Here is a 22,705-nt window from a genome sequence, read left to right as displayed (position 1 = left end):
GGAACAAAACTAAACAGGTGTGTTGGGCCAAATCACAGCTGTATTCCAGTAGGGCAGAGGAAGTGCAACAGAACCACAATTTCATATTTATTAAAATTCATTTACTAAAACTGCCATCAACAGGACCACAGGGCTGTTAATAAGAACCTCCCTAGAGTCAGAAGCATCACATTCTACAAGCGTACACAGACTTAAAGAATAATTACAGATACATTTAACATTACTTTTGAGAACATCTATCATTCTTGTGTGGGTTTCCACCCCCCCCCCCCCCCCCCCCCTTCCCTTCCCAAACTTCCTTATTAAGATCTTATGAAGTTATAATGAAAACTTGACAATAAAGCACACAGTGCCAAAGCACACCTCCAAACCAGTAAGCAAGTGCTTCCAGAGGCTGCACAACCTCCCCTCGTGTTTCCTCATACTGCAAATGCTCCTCTTGCTTGCAGGGCCTCAGGAGGCTCAGTGCATCTCCCCAAGGCAGGGCAAAGCACTGGCAGCTCCCCAGCACTCCCAGCAGAACATTTCTCACACTCCTCATGAGCTAGGCCAACAGCATTAAGATGCTCATCTGGTGACACACTACAGAGGAGGAGAGAAAAATCAGTACTGAAACTGTTCTGAGTGGAGGGCAAAAAAAGCAGAGATCCAGAAAATAAATCTCAAAAGGATGATTAACCTCCACCTTGATGTCTTCTGATAACAGCAATTTGTTCTCAGAGCTCTGTAAGAACAGAACTCACTTCGGGCTGTGTTTAGGCGTCTCCTCATTCCCTCCCTTTGCCTTTGGACTGCTATTAACTCCACATGCTGCCCTCATACCCCAAGCTGTCCTCTTGCTTGTGAAAACAGCAGTGCAAATCTGCAAAATCCCAGGGGAGCTGCACTCCAGGTGAGCTAGCAGCTGAGTGACAGGGCGGCCAGAAACACCCACCAGCCTGCTCCATCAATCAAAGAGCTCAGCCATCCCAGACGTGCAGATGAGGAGCAGTGTGTCATCTCTAGCCATTGAAGTACACTAAATCTTTGCCATCTTTTGTCAGTCAAGCAAACATAGGAAAAATAAACGCTCTGGGGCAAGAACTGCTCTGCTCTCTTTAATTCTGGACCAAAAGAGCAAATAGCTGGTGGCACTCACAGGCAGGATCCCTTCCTGGTGCAGCGTGCCTGGCACACTGCTCGCATCTGTGCAGCCACAGCAGGAGCTGCAGATGCTGGTTCCTCATCAAGGAGCTGGAGCCCCAGGCCATCACAAGCACAGCCTGCAGAGCCTGATGTCACAGATGTACTGCTTAGCAGCACACGTACTGCACTGCACCTTCAGAATGCCTCAGCAGCCTGTGGGCAGCCAGCCTGGCCTGCCATGTCTTGTGCTGAGGGCTGCAGTGAGCCACCCGCTGCTCTCCAGGGGCTGCACAAAGCAGCTGGCACCAAGCACCTCTGTTCCCAGATTTTCCACTGTAAGGAAATCCCAATGCCAAGTTTTGCTTTCTCCTTCCTACAAGCAAGGAAATAACACAAGGATTGCTGAAGCCACAGGCCCAGCTCACAGCAGGAAGGCAACCCCCCCCTGCCAGCCCTGGGGCACACACCGCAGGGGACAGCAGGGCTCAACTGGGGCCTCTGAACAGTTAAACAACACTGTCAAAATGCAACCCCAGAACGCCACAAAAACCTCCACTACAATAAATTTACAAACAAAAGACGTAAGTGCTGCAAAGAAGAGTTGCTACAGAGCTGGGATGGGGGGTGGAAGGAAGGAGAGGAACGTCTCACCAATTCCTTTTAAGGAGGATGGTAGCTTTTGCTGTTGTTATTTTATAAAACCAGCAATAACTCAAGGCAGAACACAAGTCTATCCAACTGGTCACCCAACACCTGCAATCAGCTGAGCCAAAAGCCCCAAAACATACAAACGAAACTCCAAACCAAAAAACCCTGCTGTTCAGCTCCTTCCCTGCAAAGTATATTTCATGACTGTTTAATTAAAGTCATTTTTAGCTTTGCACGACTGCAATCACCAAACATTGTCTCCCTGTCAGCATTTGAGGGACTAACGTACTGTTGCCAACAATTAGCACAAATCTGGCTGACATTGTTTTCTCTAAAAATAAACCGTGCATGTTAAGAAGCTCGAGAACAAACATGCAAACAAGATTTTAGGATAACATTTTCCTTCTCAGTGGAAACACAGGGTCTACCAGGCACCTTTGCTGCTGGAGAAGTACCATCAGGACATAAACTAGAAGTTCCAGACAGTTTTGATTATGAAGCCTTCTCTCTTTCTGCTCCACTTCTTTCTGAGCAAAGAGAAGACATTAATTGGCCAAAACCCATTTGGGAAAATTCTTGTCCCATCTACAACAGTCTGAGGAGCACACAAGAAAGCAGCCTTGAAAGTCCTATTGCCTTGGAAAACTGATTTTTCTCTAATATAAACCATCACAGAGATACAGCAAGAGAACTGAAATAACACCACAAACACACAAGCCACTTGACTTGGTATAACACAACAGAAATTGCAACAAATGACAGCAGAGCAGCATGGTCCTAGCCTGCAGCAAGCAAGGGTTTGCTCACACACAACAGCCATGGGAAGAGAAATAAAGGAAAGATGCTGCTTACCTTTAGAAGGCTTCAGGAGTGCAGGGATCTCCACCAAGATACCCTCACACTTCCACTGCCAACACTTAAAAGAGGTCTGGGAAGGGTTGGATCCTGGCTCCACTCCTTCCAATCAATCAGGTACACTTGCATGCACCTGAGCTCCCCTGGGTTGGCCCTGCCTGCCCACCAGGTGCTCTATCACTGCTTCAAGCTGTGACACAGCAATCCACTGAATTAAGAATATCTGAGCAGCAAGCATGTGCTTCTACTTGATCGTTTGCTCACCATCCATCTTCAGCTTTAAGACCAAGCCATTAGCCCAGAAGTTTCATCCCTGGTGTAGTGGATGCCCTACAAAGATGGTTAAGCATGACTTGCAGGGAGCAGAAATGACTGTTCAGTTCTCCGGAGGAAATAGCTATTTATTTTTTTTAACATGGACCGAAAGATCCAAAGTAAGAGAAGAAAGCAAGCTTGCTGCTGCCATTTACAAGCAAAGACAGGAAAATGAGAGGTTCAGCAGACCTAACTGGAAGATGAGAAGCAGAAACACTCTCCACTTTGGGAACCAGGATGTCCCCTGCCAGCACTCACCCAACACACCACGTGGAGGTTCCTTTGCCAGGCAGAGACCAGGCAGGCACTGACCATTGCCCCTTACAAAACCGATACTGGAAATCTTTACCAGACCCGAGAAGTTAACATTTTCTACTCAGCAAATAGGAAGTCTATAGCTGCTTGTTTTATACCCTGTTCTCATCTCTGAAGGCTTTTATTCTCTAGAGCAAATTAATCAGGCAGCCTGCGTTCTATGTTCTTTTTCCAGGTCTGGCTCCTCTCTCAGCATCTCTATTGATCTTCACTCAGTAATCCATTAGCAAAAGGTTTTGGAAATTTGCTGCTTTTATAGTTCCCAGAGAAAGCCAAGTCCAATTTAGGGGGATTGCCAGATTCAAGTTTGAGAGAGCATCCTTCATCAGGTGAAGGATCACCATTTTTCAAAACACAGCAATCTACAAATCCCATTCCTCTGCTCACTCACATATGCCTGCGCATCTACTACTCAGTGCTCCTTCCTGCAAAGGAAAGCTTTAAATGACCAGCAGGGAGAACTAGATTGAGAGAGAATGGATGAGAAAGCATCGTGTGCCTACAGCCAGCAAAACGAAAGAAACATTCACTGATGGATGCAAAGGCAACGGGAAAAAGATATGAAGAGAAGGACTGGAGTAACTGCACGCTCTTTGACAAACTATTTTTTCCCCCAAGGCTTCACAAGGTCATTGCTCTGATACACATCTGTCAGGGTCTCACTTCCTCCCAGCCCAATGAAGCCATGGCAGTGAAGAATATCAGTATAACTTCAATGCATTTTTATCAGACATTTTAGGTGTGTGTATGCAGGAGTCACCAGGCACAGGCACTCCAGCTTGCAGAGCCAGGGGATAGACCTGTACTTGGGAGGAAGCTCTCTCCATTACAGAGCAGACACACATTGCATAACAAGGTGCTTCCTTGCCCACACCACCACAAACACAAGACGCCTGCATATAGGGGGAAAAAACAAAAAGTACATATAGTTTTCTTTAAATCCACCACCCATTCCACCTCCCCCTCAGTGCAAGCAGTGAAAACAGCTTCTGTCCAACTGTCACGTGAGATTGGAGCAGATATGACAAGAAAGGCGGCTTTGTGCAACTCCCTGCCATTCCCCCAGCTACGATGTGCAGGGAACGCAGACAGAACGTGACGAGGCAGATGAAGCAAACCAGCAGCACAACAAACATCGCACACACTGACCACATAACCCACCCCTCGTGCTGTACACCCACCTGCTTGGCATGGATGCTTATTGAAAAGGCTTTGGCTAAACAGCAGAATAAAGTCCCAGCAGAGCATTTTTCCCATGGTAGGATTCTCTCTCAGCAGTGCCCAAGCGGTCAGCAGGCACCAGAGGTTATGCAGCCCATGAGAAAGAGAACAGCACTGCACTGCACCTGCACTTTCCCCACTCATTTGGGACCCAAGAGGCCTGCAGACTCCCAGCAGCTCAGTGTTCATAATGCTTTCCCAAAGCCTTGGAGAGGTACTGATTCAAAACCATGAAAGAACAACTCAGCACAACAAAGCTGATGAGCTGCTTCTACGGTAGGGGCTGCAGAAACGAACACCCCATAAATTAATCTCCAGAAACACTCAAGAATGCAGCCTAGAAGTGGAGCTGCCTTCAGCATTCCATTTTTCTTCTCATGATTAAAAATGAGTTCTGAATCTTGTCACCAGAAGCTTTAAGGCAGCAGACCCATCAGAGAGGAGACATCTTTAACAGTTACAAAACCACACTCCAAGGCCACCAAGCCACCTTTCCCTTCCAAAATCCTTCAGCATCCACACAAAACACACCCCCAAATCCTCCAGTATTTACACAATAACCAGAAGAGCTGTGGGGCAGAGAAGAAAACTCCTGTGCCTGCAGAGCAGTGTTACTTGGCAGCCCTCTGGCATGCGAGATGCAGAAATCCCAAGGGCAGCACACGCTGATAGGAATCTGCTCTGGGCAAAGCTCTCATGCTGTGGGAATTCCCAGCACTGCAGCAGAGCCCAAGCCAGGTAGGCTGGAGGAATTCAACAGGATTTTACTGCACCAAGAAGAAGAAAGAAAGGGTTAGCAGGGAAAGCAATAATCACCAGCAACCCATTGCCTGCTGTCTGCACTGCCTTACTGATTTGGTTAAAGGATTGAGGAGAGCAAGAAGGAAGGAATTTTGCTAACTAAACCCTAATGATATAGAAGGAAATGGGGGAGGAGAGAATGGTGACAGCATTGATGTTTAGCAGCAAAAGATACTTGTTTACTCTTAGAGCGACAAAAATTCACAGTTCCTAAACAGGTGGAGAGAAGACCCTCTTAAAAGGAACAGCTGAGAGATTTGAGAATGAGAAGAAGCTCATTCTGATGGAGTGTAAAGCTCTACCCCTTGTAGCTATTTGTAGCTAGCAGAATACACTGGATTTCTTGCCTTTATCACCACAAACAAGAGCCTGTTTGTAATGTAAAGCTGCAAGTTACACGGCCAGTACCAGTGTCTGTTCCTTTATACTTCATCTCCCAATTTTATCATAAACAAACACACAGCTTACGGTTGCCTATAAATTTTCATCCTCAAACTCTTCAGAACAAAACACCATGTACTTTAATCTTAATGTACTTCCTATCAAAAAAGATCCTGCATGCAGGGCTTACAACTACTCAGCAGTAGAAGTGCCGTGAGATAAGTTATCCTTGTTACACAGAAGAAACAGAGGAACAGAGATTATATAACTTATCTAGAGAAGGAGGGGAGGGGGGTGGAAAAAGCGTGACCTGCCCCCATTTTCAACTCTGATTTTTCCAGTCCCCCAAGCTGTGCTGAAACTGCTTTGGAGGGGCTCCTCAGCAGCTACTGGAAGAAAAATCTGCTGCAATGAAGCTTGACAGCCAGTTTTAATACAACTCCTCGCATGCTGATTCCAGCATTTGAAACGTAAAAAGCCTCACAAGTTAGAACAGCTCAGATAACTTAAAATGAGGTGCTTGTGCACCTGTAATTGTTCATATGGTAAGTTTTATTCAAAACCAAGGAGACTATACAGGTGATCTGTTTGAAAACCACATGGTGCGACCACGGGTCAGTCCCAAAAGAACAGGCAAAGGAACCAACAGGAGCTTGCAAAAAAAAAGAAGACAAGTCCAGTTGTTTTATGTACATGGCAGAGAGGAAATACATCTGCTCATGCATGTACATGCATGCACATACACTATTACAGCCAGAATATGATGCAAACCAAGGAACGCCTTCAGCTCCCTGCCAAGGCTGGTCACGCCATGCAGACAGGTGGATACAGCAGACTCCCCAGAACCTGCCTTCTAATGCACGAGTTTATTATCAGTCTACGATCACATTGCCACTTACAAGAAAATAAAGATATGATTTCCTTAAAGGTACACCTCAACTTATCGTCTGTATTCCCTGAACACACCAGAAGGCTGCTACAGGCTGGGCAAAGCATTGTTTCACAGACCCTTAACAGGGTTACATTTCTAATAGCCTCTTTTTCTCATCCAAACAGGAAAGGCTTAAAGAGTTTAAATTTGGCATAGCAAACTACTTGCATACACATTAAATAATTTATTTGCCACAATGTTGCATGATACTGTTTTATTAGCTTAATTTGTCTTTAACAGCACTGGAGACCGAGGTAACTACAGCTGAGTAGCTGGAGCCCATATGAAAAAAAAAAATGGCTTTTTTAAAGAGTATCTTGTTATTCTTGCACTTGCAAACTGCTTTTTATTTGTTTGTTTTTAAAAAGGCTTGCTGATCTGAAGCAAATGGAGCTTTAAAAAGCTAGCTGACTGTTGGAAAATATTTGAGACCATTTCTCCACTTCAAAGAGCGCTCATATCAGAGATTCTGCAAAGTCCACAGCGTGCTAAATTGACACAAATCCCAGACAGAAACAGAGCTTATATTTAACCTAATAGCAAAATACAGCTATCTGAATTATTAATATTGTTCAAATTAAGATTTCACTTAGCTCTCTAGGTGTAAGGCATTAAATCAAATAACCATTTTGTTAATTTGCAGCACACCCATGTAGCCAAGATCAAAATCAGGCAGGACAAGGAAACTGGGCACCAGCAAAGGCAGAGCTATGACACCGACTTCAAGGAGGCAGGACTTCACCATCAGTCACTCCACACTGCTTTGGTTTATTTTTCCTTCTCTCCTCCAGCTCTTTTTCCCCTTCCTATCTCTTATGAAACGCACTGATGCTCCAGTGAGTTCCCAGCCCTCGAACAGCACGTTCTCCAGCTGTGCAGCAGAGAACTCCAATACAAATGAAACCTGTGTTGCAGGTTCCACAGAGCTGGGACCACTTTACATGGCCCTGTTGCACATGTATATAATGAAGAAGAAAAGACTACAATAAAGTGAGCCATCTTGTCCCCTGCAAGAGTAAAAAGGCTTTGAGAGTGAAAAGCAGCTCATCATAATCTTTAATGCTGAATCTCTCATCCATGTATTTTGTTTCCTGCTCCCAAGCAGACCAGACCGAAACTCGACATCAGATCTACACGAAATGCTGTGCCTAATCTGCAAACCAGTTACCATGACTGCACATGCAAATTGGTCAGATAAAAGCCAGTCAGAGGAATAATTGGCTATTTGGAGGTACAAAATGACTAATCTATCACAGCCACCACATAAGTGTTTTTTCCCTCCGCTTCATAATTGCACCACTTAATTCCCCAAGTCCAGCCTAATATTTGGGATGCGATCAGGAACAGTGAATGCCCCAGCAAAGAGGAAGCAGCCAGGCTCTGCTCAGAGCCCCACAGCCACACAAGCACAGCCACCCTGCTTGCATCTGGGGACAAATGATTCCCTTACTGGCAAGCATAAAGGCTGGCCAGCTTCAGCTTTAAGGCCACTCTAACTCAGCTCCAACCATTTCACCGCTAGAAGAACTCAATTTGTAATACTTTCTTTGTGAGACGTGGAATTAAATCGACTAAGGCAGACTTTTAGAGGAATATACAAGTATTATGGAAGGAAACAATTCACGTGGCATAATTTGAGTCTTTAATAAAAACAGGCAACTCTATTCACTGGTTCTGTAGAACGGAAAGAAACCTAACTCGGTTCCCTTATGGCATAAGGATTACCTCTATGGACAGCAGAGAGCCATCACACAGCCATGCTCTGCTACCACGGTAACTGCTTGGGGCAGGGGGTCACAGGTCTAACACCAAAGCATGGCCTTGGCAGCTCTGAATACACATAACATGTGCAGCTATAATAGAGAGCATGATTTTCCATCCTGCACAGAACTTGCTTTAAGCACACAGGCAGCACTTGCTCTCCTGATTGAGCCGTAAGCTATTGCCTGTCAGCTAATAAACAGAAAGCCACGCTGTGGGCCTGCCTACCAGCCCAGGGCAACACAGAGCAGGGCTGTACAAAGCCTCACACTCGGCTGCTTAGGCTTCAAGGATGCCATGCCAACAAGCTTTCTATTAAACACTTCAACAACGCAGGAAAGTTCAAGCCTTCAGTGTTTTCCTTTCTAGGCACAGAGAAATCGGATCAGTTGCTAGCAGTGAATTGCTTCCCTATGCTTCAGGCATTCCCATCTGCATCTTCATTTATATCTAGACCATTTGTATTCAACCCGCTAGTTTCACATTCTTGCTGTCCTCCCTAACAGTGCCAAAAAGGCAGCGGTGAGCCCACACCACCAAAACCTGAGATGGTCGAGGACAGCTCACAGCTCCTTACAGCCAAGCTCCAGGCACATCCCACCAGCAAGCTGGGGCCCAGGCCAACCATCCCCTGCACATGGGGCTGCAGCCCAGCCCCAGTGGCTCGCTCCCACACCAGGTACCTTCTGATCTCCTCTCCTTGGGTTTTCTGATGAATCCATATGCACCGCTGGAGATGAGATTTGGCATGTGTGCTCTGATTTAAAAACCCCTCTGCCCACATGTGCTAATCCCCCGTGGCAACCCACTATGCCACACATGACCCCCAATGCCACGATTTGACAAGGTCAACGACTACTGTGGCACAGAGGTTATGTGTGCTCACTGAAGTTTCCGATGTGCACACAAGAGGGTTCCTCCCTCTCTGTTCATGTAATTGAATGCTTTTTATTTAGAAATTTGCACAATTCCTCTGCAATTTTCTCCTCCCCCCTCCACACACACACACCCAACTAGCTTCCATTAAAACCATTTTCCGTAGTGGAGTCATCTTTTCGCTGGGCTCAAACACAGATCTTATCCTCCCAACACTTTCTTCAATCCCTCTGTGGGATTAGAGCATGGAAAAGTGACACTGATGAGAAGAGCTGCTCCTCCCCCCACTCTCTGGATTTAATATTCAGAATGCACTTCTCCTTCATACAGCACAAGCACCAGGAACAAGTTGAGGAGGAAAGAAAGGAGAAGAAAAGAAGGCTAAAAAGAAAGAATTCTTGTGTAAACTGAGCTGTAAAAGCCATGTACAGACCGAACTAATTTTAACCCTTCTGATGGTTAGATACCTCTTTCACATGAAGCACCTGGCCAAGCACAAACAAGAGACTCTTTCTCCCCATCATATTGAAATTAATCATTAAAAGCAAGGTGGAAACCAGGTTTCCAGAGCAATTGAATTGCTTTGAGCTTTCTTTCCTAGTAACCCATCCCCATCAGCCCTCACACTTGGCTGCCTCTGCCCAGCTCCACAGGCTGAACTGAAAGCAGTACAGAAAGCACTCTGGCACAGCATCATTGCCATTCCACACTGTCCATCTCTGCCCGTGGACCTACCACCCAGGTGACCAAAGCATGGGGTGAACCTGGCTACAGCCCCACTGCAGAGGCTCAAGCCACAACAGCAGAGTGGTTTCTTTCATCTTCTCCCCCCCTCTCTCAGCCTAAATACAGGTGCTGGTATACAGGAGGCAACAGGACTGGGCAGGAAAGGACCGTCCCCTGCAGCAAAGGCAGACAGCAATGTCAGAGCACAGCTACTGCTGTACCTCCCTGCTACTGCGCAGTGGGAATTCCCAGGCAGCACGGACACCCAACAGGGCAGCTCTGCACAAGGCTACCTGCCAACAGCACGGGGACGGAGCCATGGAACAAAAGGGAAAATAAGGTCAAAGCAGCAACAAAAAAGAAAACACGGAACGAGAAGCAGCCGAGATGAGAGAGATGACAGATACAGACGCGGACATGAAAACCCCAACAGGCTGCTCGTTAGCGCTGAAGTCGAGCACATGGAAAATGAGAAGAATTTACTTCTTCCTCAGCCGGAATGTTTGCATAATTGTCACTTTCAATTTTACATAATTCCTTTTTCTACACATTTGTTTCATGTCTAGGCCACCATGCATGAAATAAATCCCTGTATTGGAGCACGGCCTGTCTGCACAATGCACAGCACTGAGCAGCTCGAGTTTCCCATTTATTCCCCTATTACGTTCCAAGCAGGTGTGAACAATGCTTTATCGGGCCTAAAACAGAATCAGCCACACAGCTATCTGCCCAGCTGGGACATGTTTGCCTAGGCAGATTTTTCCTCAAACCATAAAGCAAAGTGACTAATTACTTCAGCATTAGTCAGATGCCATTTTCCCCTTCACTCCAAAGGGCAACACTGAAGCCGGGATAAGCACTGAACCGACAGGTAACTTCAGGCTGAGTTATGGGGCGTTTGTTTTTGTTCAAAATCACACACACTGCTTTGGGTATAGGCTCCATTTTCTTTGTATTTAGTGCCGATGCCCTGGTGTCCTATTATAAAAGCTGCATTACAAACCCAGATACAGAAATATCAACCCTAATTAGGCCTTTTAGAAACACATTTTTTTAAAACACTTTAGAGAAAATTCAACATCAAAAAGTGGGGGCAAAGGACGAACATTCAATGTTAAGAGGAGCAGCGCTAAGTAACCGGGCACTCCACCTCATTCTTTAATTAATGAGACAAACCATTTCCGTGGCCATAATCTAAAGGGAATACAACACTGCCTTTATTCAGGCTAAATAAAACAGAAAACAAAGATTAAACACTGATGATATTTGAAGATCGTTCAGCTTTAAAACCTGACAACGCATTATTAGAGGAACTAGATAGTCTTAAAAAAACAATAATCTGCACAGCACTGCAAAGACTTTACCTGATAATTCAGCTGTAAGCCAAACCTGCCTGGAAGGTACCTGCATCCCCCAGAAGATGTGGATGTTGCTAGCTGGCAGCCACTAAGGAAGCATGAACCACAGGATGTCATTTCACTGATCAGGAAGATGTCTGATCCATTTCTCTTCCCTCACCAGCTCAGGAACACGGAGCAAGGCAGCTGCAATGGCTCTTTTTGACGTGCCTCCATCACCAGGAAGACGTAGCCAGCTGCATGCCCAGCCCAGGGGCAGTGCCAGCCAGGCTGCCATCAGCAGAGCACGCCACGGCTGACCCTTCTCAGCCCCAAAATACAGGCAGGGATGCTCCAGTACAGATGCTAAAACACACCACGCTATCTCTTCCCCCAGGCTTGTATTCTTATTGGCATGCTTTTTGTGTCTCGGTTTGTGCTGTAGGCACAGACTCATTATTCCTACAGTATTCAGCCGAGACCGAGTGAAGAATCACATTTTGCTTATGTTCTCAACCTCGCAAAGGTACTACTTTGAAAAACACCAGTGACTTCAGCTGCTAAACATTTATAAACAGGGAACGGGAATTTTAACATACACATGCACAGAGGGAGGGAGATGTAAAAGAACAAAAAGAATTCATGTATCGCTTGAGACAAAAATCTATTCCTCCATCTCAGCACTTGCTCCTTTTTTTTTCCCAGGCAAGTGCACTGAAACAGTGAAAATTCACTTGCTGTAATGAGCAGGAAATCAGAATTACATAAAAATCAAAGTGTGAATAAAAAAAAATAAAAAGTCAATGCTATAAAGGTGCACATTTGCTTGCAAGATGCGTTCCAGGAGAAGCTGCTCACTGCTAGCCCTGACACTGGAGCAACACAGCACATTCCAGTGCTCAAAACAAACAACTCCGAGGAAGCCCTTAGAGCCCACAGCACAGGGGAGGCAGCTGGAGGGCTGCAGCATTGAGCCCGGCACCTGCAGCCCTGCACACAGAGGTGCACCCCCAGTCCTCTCTCTCAGGTGGGAATCCATGCTCAGCCACCCCAGCACCATCACTGTGCTCCTCGGGGCACTGTGTGGGTGAGGCTAAGAACCCAAAGATGTACATTCTGCAAACAGCTGCTTTCCCTCCCGCTGCAACTTCAGAAATAATTCCTGGGAAGCATTTATGAAAACAAACTACCCGTAGCTGTTTATCTGAGCTCATGATCTGGGAACGTACTTTACACATAAGGCCCTTGGTGCACCAGATCTCAACCTCTGGTTTGGAAATGGCACGTTCTATATCTGCCAAAACACGAGATCGTTTCTTAGAGCTGAAGCTCTGCTGCTAACATAAGGCTCTAGAAAACCTCATCACCTTTCCCACAAACAGACCCAGTGACAAGGACCTCAGGGCCTCGCTCTGTGCCCTCAGGGCCAGCACCCACCAGGGCAATGATAATCAGGCTGGAGTGGGTTTATCAGCACGTTCGATGCAATCAGCAGCATTACCACACACCCATTATAATGAATGTACAGACATCTGCGGAGTGTGATGGACGAGCTGATAGCAGGCACGTTATAGAATCCATCTGGTTGGAAAACCATTGTCATTTTCAGCTAAAAATCACATTAGCAAACTTACATCACAACTTGGTGCTATTTAGCTTCAGACTAGATTCCCAGAGCAAATGCTATTCTTTTTCCTGTACAGAATCTTACAGAATATTCAGTAATGCAAGCCTAATAGCAGCATGATTTTTTCCCCCTTTTTTAACGCACCAAAATGCTTTAGTAATTCTGAGCAGAAAAAAGGAAGGAGATTTTTGCCTATCTTGCAAGAAAACCTCTCTTGAGATATAGGTCTGTTCTGCATCAGGAGAGTTCCCCTGTAACCACATGAATTAGTGCTTCTATGAGCAGCAAGACTATAAATCCAGGGTACCAGTGAGGAGAAGCTGAAGCCTGGGAGAGCTTTGGCTCCTCAGCTCCAGAGCTGTGCTTCAGGGATAGCTGAAGCACGGGAAAAATTCTAAGGCTGAGTTTCCTTTTTCCCCAGGCTAAAGGTGAGCCAAGGGCCGCCCAGGGCAGGGGACAGCATGCCCACAGCTCTGAGCACCACGGGGACAGGACCTGCCCAAACTCCAGCAGGAAGCCCGTGGAAGTCAGAAAGAAAACCCCATTATCTCGCCTTCCGGACCCCTCTGCTAACCACCAGACCACAGAACACTTATATTGCAGGATAACGTTACAGCAAATAGCTATTTTCTGTTAGCAGAAAACCCACTCTGTAGTTTTACTTTTAACATTCATTTATACTCTGACTCCATAGGAATGCAAGCCAGTCCTGTGACACAGCATAAACAACGTCTCCCTCCTTTCCATGCCCCAGTTTTATTAAGTAATCCCCATAAAAGCAATTACTGAGCTTTGCACTGAAAAATAACCAGGAAAAAAAAGCGACAGCAAATTCTGTGTATCTTCATTTGCATATGGATTCCCTCCCTCCCCCTTTCTAAGGTTTTTGCCATGAGGTCTTTTATGTCTCTTTCAATAATCATATAATTATATGATTCCTAAAGTACATGCTGGCAACACTTCAGGGGATTTTAGTCATTACAGGTGACAAGACTTCCCCCGTGTCTAATGCTTGCTCGAATCTCCTTCCACTCCAGTCAGACGAGACGAAGAACCGAGAGACACCCACCACTCTCAGATGGGTTCTGGGGTCTTTCCCCCTCCACAGCAGAGCCAGGCAGCCAGAAAGAAACAAACTGCAATGAACTCCAACTGGAATGAAGCATTTTTTCAATTAAGCGGCCCATCATTTTTTCCCAGGCACTACGTCCAACTATTTTAATGGCTTTCATATTTTTTCTTTAATTTTACAATCTGAAAGAAATGCCAAGGTTCCACCAAAGACCAAGAATGCTGTAATTCCATTTCTTCCATTGGTTGCAAGTTATTAACAAGCTGTCAAAACACCATAATAATTTTATATAAGTTTGGCTGATTCCATAAACATCTCCAAGCTGCACAGAACCCTGATTCCTGCTCCCTCTGTGTGCAGCATGTACTGGGCTGGAGGGGATAAAGAGGCTGCACGTCCTCAGACAGCAGCACAAGAGACATTTATGAGTCCAAAAACATCAACAGCAATAGTATATTTATTAGCTGATGCACTTGGCACCACTGTAAGGTTTAACACGACATGTCTTGCCTTAAAATTCTTTTCTCAGTAGATAAAAGAGTTACCAGTGAGCAAACCAGTCTCACTGCCTAACAGGAGGGGGTCGGGATGTGCCCTGGGTGGCCAGCAGCATGCCCCAGCCAGCAGACCCAAACCTGAGCTGTAGGCTTCCTCCAGCCCAAGCACATCCTCACCAAGCAGAGCCCAGACCAGGGATCTGGCTGCAGAGCAAATCCATCTACATTTAAATGTGAAACAAGAATGAAAACACTGAACAACTACAACTACAACTACAGGTGTTGTTACAGACCTAGAATGAACATCTGTTGGAAGGGAAAACAAAGCAGTGATACTCAACAGCGAACACAAGTGCTGCACTTAAATGACAGGCAAAAGTGCAGCACAGAGACATTCACAAACGTGTACTTCTCATAGCAGACTCAGAAGAGAGCCCCAGTGCCATCCTGCTCCATCAGCAGTTCCCCAGGCCCAGTGACAGAGCCCAAGAGCCCCTGCAATAGAGCATTTCACTTCCAATTGCCACATCCGTGTGGCACAGCTATACATAGGCAGCACAAGATTAAAAAAAGCTTTGCTCTGAGCACAAAGGGAGAAAGAGGAACGGTGCCATAAGCCCATGTTTTGCAGCCAGCAGCGCAGGGAAATCATTTTGATCCCTTCAATCCCCTTATCCATGCCAACCACTGACCTTGCAGATGCAACTTTTGTTCAAGTTCAGTCTCTTTTTGGCTTGAAGCAAGACAGTGCTACAAAGGAAATGCTCTCTGTTCATCCTGGAGCACCAAGTGCTACACACACAGCTGCCTCAATGCCTGCTTTCACCTGATATTTCTGAACTTCACATCCAGAACAGCAAAGTTACAGACTGAGGCAGGCTGCCCTCAGGGCAGGGCGCTCCCCATCCCTGGTGGCTCCGAAGTGCTCACCCTCCTCCTCCATTTCACACCTATGGGGTCAACAACATGAAGACTGGCTCTCCTTTCAGCATCTCAACAGTGTTCTTAAAATTTCATTAGCTTTGAAGGAGGCCAGTTTTCAAAGAGACGAAACAGAGCTCATGAAATTGCATTCAGACCTCGCAAGGAACGTGACTGGAGCAAAGCTCCCGTGGTGCTGGAACACAGCAATGCCAGGAGATATTTAAATGGCAAGAGCCACTTCACCTACATAAAACTCTTTTATACCTTTACGGTGATAAACTGAAGGCATTAAAGTGCAGTGACTTGGAAATTGTTCTCGCTTACAGCAGGATGTTCGCATACAACTGATACTGAGGTGCAAGTCCTCTACACTGTATTTCAAAACTTTATTTTAAAAGAAAAAAGAAATTACTGCATGTGGCAGGACAGGCTGCTTTGGAGATGCTGTTTGCTCCCAGAGCTTGCTGCAGCACTGCAGGCACACGGCAGTAGGCTCCCAGCAACCCGCAGACCTTCTCCACCTATTTAGGATCTGTACAGGTGGAAGGAAGCAGCCTGCAGTGCCAGACAGCTCAGCACTGCACAGCCAGGAAACAAGAGAGCAGGAGGAGATCAGAATGAAAACACCACCCCCAAACCTCACAGTCGCAGGAAGCAATGCGAGCGCCGTGGGTACCGCTGTGTGAGTGCAGCTCTGCAGCCCAGGCACTGCATCTCCATCACTCAATGCATTTTTAAAGAGGTACAGCAGAGCGATCCATCAGCCCAGCAAGTAGGAATCTCAGAGAAACAGCACAGTGCCCGGCTCACCCCATCCCTCCCAGCTCCCCTGCACTGTTATTTTCCCAGAAAGAAACACTGTAACACTCAGTCCCATTCTGGGAAATAACAGATAAAACATTAAGAGGTGTGTGTCCTTGGCATACTGGGAGGAGAATGGAGTTCTCGCTTCCCATTAGACAAGCAGCCAAGTGCACCCCTTACAAGCAAACACTAACTTGGGTCCAGCATCATCTACTATTTGGATTAAATGGAACATTAATTACACTAGGGCCCTTTTATCCAAAAATCTAGCCTGTATAATACATAATGCCCTGTGCTTTTTAATATTGTTATTATTTAAGAATAATAATTCATCTTCTCAGTGCTGTTTGGTTCACTTCACACTGCAACAAGCTCCATCCCACCTTTCACCCCTGGTTTCAGCCCACAGAAGAAAGGCTGAGCTTTGAAAGGTGTGGGTGTTCCACAGCCCAGCCTCGGGTGAGCTCACCACTTCCTCCCCATGACACCACAGCTATGCTCAATGGCACTGCTGCTGCTAATGGCACGCTGATGACCTGGGAGAGTAGGCACTGCAGGTCTGAGCTCACAGCTCTTGTGCAAGTGACCCCACAACAGGTGACAATGCCACCATCTGATCCAGCCTGCCCTACCCAGCAAGGCTCACTAGTGAGGCAAAGCATTCCAACAAGAGCCAGACCCCCACCCAGCACCGCATCAACCCAGCAGGACACAGGCACCTGTGTATCTCTGCTAAGTAGACACCCTAGCATCCCAGAGCCCCCCTGTTTTAGAACCACAGAATGGGTTGAGTTGGAAGGGACCTCAAAGATTATCTCATCCCAGCCCCCAGGCTCTGTTCTCAGGATCTCTCACTCCTTTATAAGGACAAAAACACACCGTGAGTACCGGCTTCAGACTGAAAACCAACAGCATGGAGAGCAGATCGATGCAGGCTAACAGGTCTGCAGGAAAACCAGGAGGCATTCAGCACGCTGCCTACCAAGTCACCACCTTGCCTTGAGTTTAAAAACTACTTCCAGGACCAACAGACCATCAGAAAGACTGACTTCATACCAAAATAACACGGCAATTAAGTAGAAGGAAAATAAGCGGTTAAGCCTACGAGCTCGTTTCAAACTTCAGGTTAGCCATGGAGAAGCTACACTGCAAAACGCACAGGGAGATCTGATGAACAAGAAGCTGCGCAGCCAGGCCAGCAGAACCAGCACAGACCTCTGGAGCAGGAAGCTGCAGTTACACGCACTGATTTTCTAATCAAGTGGGAGATCGGAGCACATACAAGAGCAGCCTTATCACGATAGCAGCTGAAGAAACCAAGCATGCTGTCTAGAGCCTGCTGGCACCATGTGGGTTCCCTGAACCCCGTGACATCAATAGCAGAGCAGTCACTGGTGGGGATGGGGGGGGGTGGTGTCACCATACTCAGCCCCTGGGGTCAGGGGCCAGAGGGGACCAGCACCCCAAGAACAATGTCTGACTGCTCCACCCAGGGACCTGCAGCTGCCCAATGCCTGCCTGCAAACAGGTCCTCCAGGAGATGCTATAAATAGGTTAAACATTCCTTTAAAAAAAAAGAAATACACACAACTCTTACACACACACACACAGAGAAAGTTAAAATTTCCACACAGTGTTCCAAAGCTTTGCTGGAATTTGTAAAATTGATAAACAAAAGCCAAAAGGAAAACACAACCCCTCGTCTTTATGACTACTTTGGGAGAACAATTGCTCTCCAAGATCGCATTCATTAACATGCTGATGAAGTTCCCTTTTAGGGCTGTTTTTTGTACTTGAAAGGAACAGCGATGATCAGAGAGCCCTCAGCCACCACTCACTCATTTCACTTCTCTCACTCTGATTCACCAATCACCTCCACGAATAATGAGCAGCTTCATCTGAACATAACAAGGCACACACGCTCCCCTCTGTCCCATTCATTTTGGGAGGTGCCCAAAAATCCCCCATCCATCTCCTGGGCTGCAGCACGCTGTGATGACCAGCACTGGGCAAACCCAATATCCCAGCTTTTAGCCCCAACACTGTACCCAAGGGAGATGAGCATCCCGCACATGTACCAGTGGGTCACAGAGAAGTTACAGGGGAAGGAAGGGGAAAGAGAAGTCTCTGCTTTCTGGGCTCTGCCTGTGGGCTCTGGTTGTTTTTCCTTTAAATAAACAAATAAATGTCAAATATCTTTATCTGATGGGGGTAGAGCCAGGGAGATGTAGGTCGAACCACGGGTGCTCATCGCGGAAGCAAGATGCAATATTTTCAGATAACAACCGCCACACCAGTTAAATGATACACCCCAAATGCCTGGAATTCACACCAAAGAGCTACAAGAGGCTCCACAGATCATTCAGCCTAACTGCCCCCATCACCAGGTCAGCATGCAGGAGCCACAGAGCACCCTGTGCTTACAGGAACACCACTGCTGAGGGTTTTCTGAAGTGGGCAAAGGGGAATTCACAGCATTTTGAGATAAAAACAAACAAAAAAAAAAACCCTGACGTTTTCCCAACGCTTCTGTCATAAAATTCTGCCCAAGCACTCAGATTTAATTTCCAGGGGAAACCCAAAGCCCTGCTAGCACAGGTCACCTCACCACCCAGTGACAAACACACCTAGAGGAAGAACGCAAGGAGGGACCACAACGTGCAATCATAAACACAACAAAGGCTCCATTTAGGGTTAGAAACCAAACCAAGCAGACTTTGGTAGTCCAGTACGGCCCTCAGTCCATTCACTCACTTATACCCTAATCTCCAACAAAAAACATGTATATGAACACAGACTGAAAGGCTAATCTCCAAAACAGAAGAAAACCACCTGTAGCAGCCAAGCACACTGCAGCCCCAGTGCCACAGCATGCAGTGACCCTGCAGCACCAGCCAACCACACAGGCACACGCTGACAATCCCCTTTGCCTGCTGCTCTGCTGGGCAGCACCCACTGACAAGGAGAAAGCCACATCACACTCAGCCGTTTCCCCTTTTTAATGTCACAAGCACATGTGGACATCAGAGCCCTGGGAGCACCTCCTGACCCCGTACCTGCAGGAAACACTCCTCTGGAGGAACCCACTGCCCTGTGGTGCTGGAGCACACACACCTCCCTGCACGCAGGGAAATAATAGGAATCCATTTATTTCAGCTGCTAGCGTGTAACATTTCAGAAGGGACCACTCAAAAATGATCTGTATATCATTTTACTAAAGGACAAAACAACACAGCGCTCCCACAGACAGCTGTCTGTAGGGGTGACCAAAGTTTAAGGTCACCTCCCAGCCCCTTATCGAGGTTCAGGCCCTGTCGATGTGATAACAGGGCGCATCCCATTGGAAAAGCACCGAGTTTTCCCTCCAGCCCCAGAGGGACCGCACTGCTCTCATCTGAATTCTATTTCCTGATAATGTGCTCATCGTGGGGGAAAATTTCTGCAAGATGAACGTTACTTTCTGCACTGACAGCTCGGTGGAGGCTGGGGGCTCTAATTGGACCTTCTCTGCTGATGTGGATTTGGTTAAGAGCACAGCCGTGAAAAAAATCATCATAATACAGTATTGTGGCATGTTTTAGGCACACAAGCAGATCCCCAGCTTGTCATCAGCTACGTTAGACAAAGTACCGGCCTTCCTGCCAGGACGACACCCCACAAGTGACAACGTGAAGGCCAACCACCAGCACAGCACTGCACGCACACCTGGTGCTGCTTGGAGACAGCTCAGCTCCACTCAGTGCTGGGGCGAAGGGAGCGTGGGCTCCCCAGGATCTGCCCCCAGCACTAGGGCTGAGGTTTCCCACACAGGACAGCACAGACGTGACACGCAGAATGGGATCCCAAAGCGTAGCAGCACAGATCCCACTGTGACACTGGGATCATCCAGCAGTCCGTGCAACACCATCAACACACAGCAGGACACCTGCAGCACCCCAAGCTCTGCCGTCACATGTGTCAGAGGGAGCGGGCAGAGGCATGGGGTGCTCTTCAGATCCACATCTTGGGGGTCCCCAAACACCCCCAATGGGTTCACAAACAGAGCAAAAACCAAAAGCCAAAGCTGCAGTTTGTCAATGCCCCTCTAAAAATATTGGATTTCCTGCTCTGCTCGGCTCAGCCCAGACAAGGCAGGCAGTATTTGCTCAGCAAATATTGTTTGTAATAAGTTAGACAAGCAATATTTTTTGCCAGCCTATTAACACCAGAAAAATATGTACAGTCAACAAGAGATGAAGAATTTGTTCAATTACTTCAAAAATGGGAATTACAGCCGAGGGATTATTATCCATTTAAACATCTCTTTTCCACAAAACGTCAAACGCTGCCCATTTGCCAACCACGTCGGGATCGAGTCACATTTTGGCACGGGGCAAACACAAACTCTGCGAGCTGGGGGGGGGGACCCCGCACCATGGGACCACCCCAGCACCGCCGCAGCCCTCCTGTCCTGAGCGAGGGCAAGTGGGGGACACCGCCTGCAGCAAGTTGCCCCCCCCCCCCCCCAGCAAACATGGGGATTAACACGCATAAACGGGCACTGACAACATGCAGCATTCTGAAAGCGCAATGCTTCCCTCCCCCCCCTCCCCGCTCCCCCCTCCAAAATTGTATTATTATTATTTTTCCTCCCACCCCCTCCTCCAGACGAGGGGAAGCAACACTCCTTCTCACCCCTCCCACCCCCCACACCGCCCTTTCGGTTCTTACCTCCAGCGCTTCCAGCGTGTTGAAGCTGGCTATGGCAAAGCCATCGATCAGGTCCTCTTCCTGGGAGCTGGACTCGCGGCGGCGGCGGCGCGGGGGCCGCGCGGTGCGGGCGGCGGGCGGGGGGCCGCGCGGGGCCGTGCAGTTCTGGGCGCCGTTCTCCTTGCCGGGGCTCGGCTCCTTCTCGGAGCCCGACGAGGGGCTCTGATTGCGGGGGTCGCGGGCCGCCGCCTCCCGCCGCCGCACGCGGTCCCGCTGCGACCTCGACCTCCGGCTCTGCCGGATTTTCCCATCCATTTCCGAAGAGGAGGCAAAGCAAAAATAAAATAATATTTAAAAAAATAAAAATAAAAAGGAAAAATGAAAGAGAAGGCCGGGCGCGGGGAGGTGGGGGCGGGGGGGGTGCGGGGGGGGGGGGGTTAAAAGTGGCCCCCCTCCAACTCTCCGCTTCCCCTCTCCGAAGCCCGCAGCCCTTTAAAAATAATAATAATAATAATAATAATAATAATTTAAGAAAAAAAAAAATCAACACCACCAACAACAAAAATCCTGCTGTTCAGCGCCTCGGATCCAGGGCGATGGTAATCCACAGAGCAAGGCTGGGTGGCGGCGGGGCGAGCGGCACACACACACCAAAAATATTAAATCCACGGAATGACCTTGACAAATTTCCACCCCCTGCCTCCCCCCACCCCCCCCCCAAAAAAAAAGGAAAAAAAAAAAAAAAAAAAAAAAAGCAGAGACGGGAAGAGGAGGGGAGAACAGAGAGGAGGGGGGGGGGTCTATCTGGATCAGGACGAGGACACCTCGGCTTCACTCGGCGCGGAAGAAGAGAGGCAGATCCAGGAGGCTCCGACCCGGCTCGGGATAATCCAGGCGCGGCGCCCCCTCCCCGGGGGCAGCGCCGCTCCGGGGCCCCGCTCCGCGGCCGGGGGCCCGCCGCCCAACTTTCTTGCCGCGGAGCGAGCGAGACAATCCCTGGGCAGCCCCCGCCGCCGCCCGCTGCTGCCGCCGCCGCCGCCCGCCGCCTCCGCCGACCCCTCCTCGCCGGGCGCCGCCGGCGGCTCGCAGCCCCCTCCGGCGCGGCGCGGCGCCCCCTCCGCCGCCGCCCGCTGCCGGATGCCGCTCGCCCGCCCGCCCCAGCCCGGCCGCCCGCGGCGCGGCGCAGCCCCGGCCCCAGAAGCCGCTCAGTCGGCGCTGCCCGGATGCCGCCCCATTCTCCCCGAGCTGGGACGCGGCGCTAGCACCGCCCGGCCGGCCGCGCATGAGCAGGGCTGCCAGCTGCGCGTCATTCCCCGGCGCAGGCCCGGCCGTGCCCCCGGCCCCCCCTCTTCCTCCTCCTCCTCCTCCTCCTCCTTCTTCCCGCCCAGCCGGCGGCGTGCGGCAGCTTCCCCCCCTCTCCTCCTCTTCTGGCTCGTTTCAGCGGGGGGATCCGCCGCCCTCCCTCACCCCGGAAAAGTTTCCCCCCGGCCGAGCTCCTCCCGCGGCGGCGGGGGGGGGCTGCCCAACGTCCGCCCTCCTTCCTCTGGCCTGGGAAATGGAGGGTGGCAGCGCTGGGGAAGCGGTGTGGAGCAGGGCGAGAGCTGAGGGATGGGGTCGGGAAAAGGGAAGCTGAAGTGATGAACCGAGAGCTGACGAAGGAGTTGGGAGTGAAGGAAAGAACTGAGGGACCGGGGATGAAGAACTGAGGGGACAAGGACGAGGATGGTGTCAGGCAGAGTTGCAGAGCTGTAGGGGTTGGAAGGGACCTCTGAGTTCAGCTCCGTCCTTCAGCAGGTTCCT

The 22,705-nt window shown here is 48.6% G+C and overlaps 1 protein-coding gene across 16 annotated transcripts in view; it reads right to left on the bottom strand.

Annotated features, from left to right (window-relative positions):
• FBRSL1 (fibrosin like 1) overlaps window positions 1-21,629 on the bottom strand; it is a 397,085-nt gene extending 375,456 nt beyond the window's left edge. For 15 of the 16 annotated variants that reach the window (XM_072350966.1, XM_072350967.1, XM_072350977.1 and 12 more), the window contains exon 1: window positions 20,927-21,629. In XM_072350966.1, coding sequence (XP_072207067.1) covers window positions 20,927-21,220 — 294 coding nt within the window. In that variant the 5' untranslated portion in view covers window positions 21,221-21,629. Of the gene's footprint in view, window positions 1-2,625; window positions 2,711-20,926 lie in introns of those variants that run through there. The other variant, XM_072350981.1, reaches the window with a different exon arrangement.
• Window positions 21,630-22,705: the final 1,076 nt, after the last annotated feature.

The sequence above is a fragment of the Excalfactoria chinensis genome, chromosome 16 (genome assembly GCF_039878825.1).
Source record: "Excalfactoria chinensis isolate bCotChi1 chromosome 16, bCotChi1.hap2, whole genome shotgun sequence".
Classification (NCBI taxonomy): Eukaryota; Metazoa; Chordata; class Aves; order Galliformes; family Phasianidae; genus Excalfactoria; species Excalfactoria chinensis.
The sequence above is the reverse complement of the archived record's forward strand: the minus strand, read 5'-3'. Positions and strand labels throughout refer to the sequence as shown.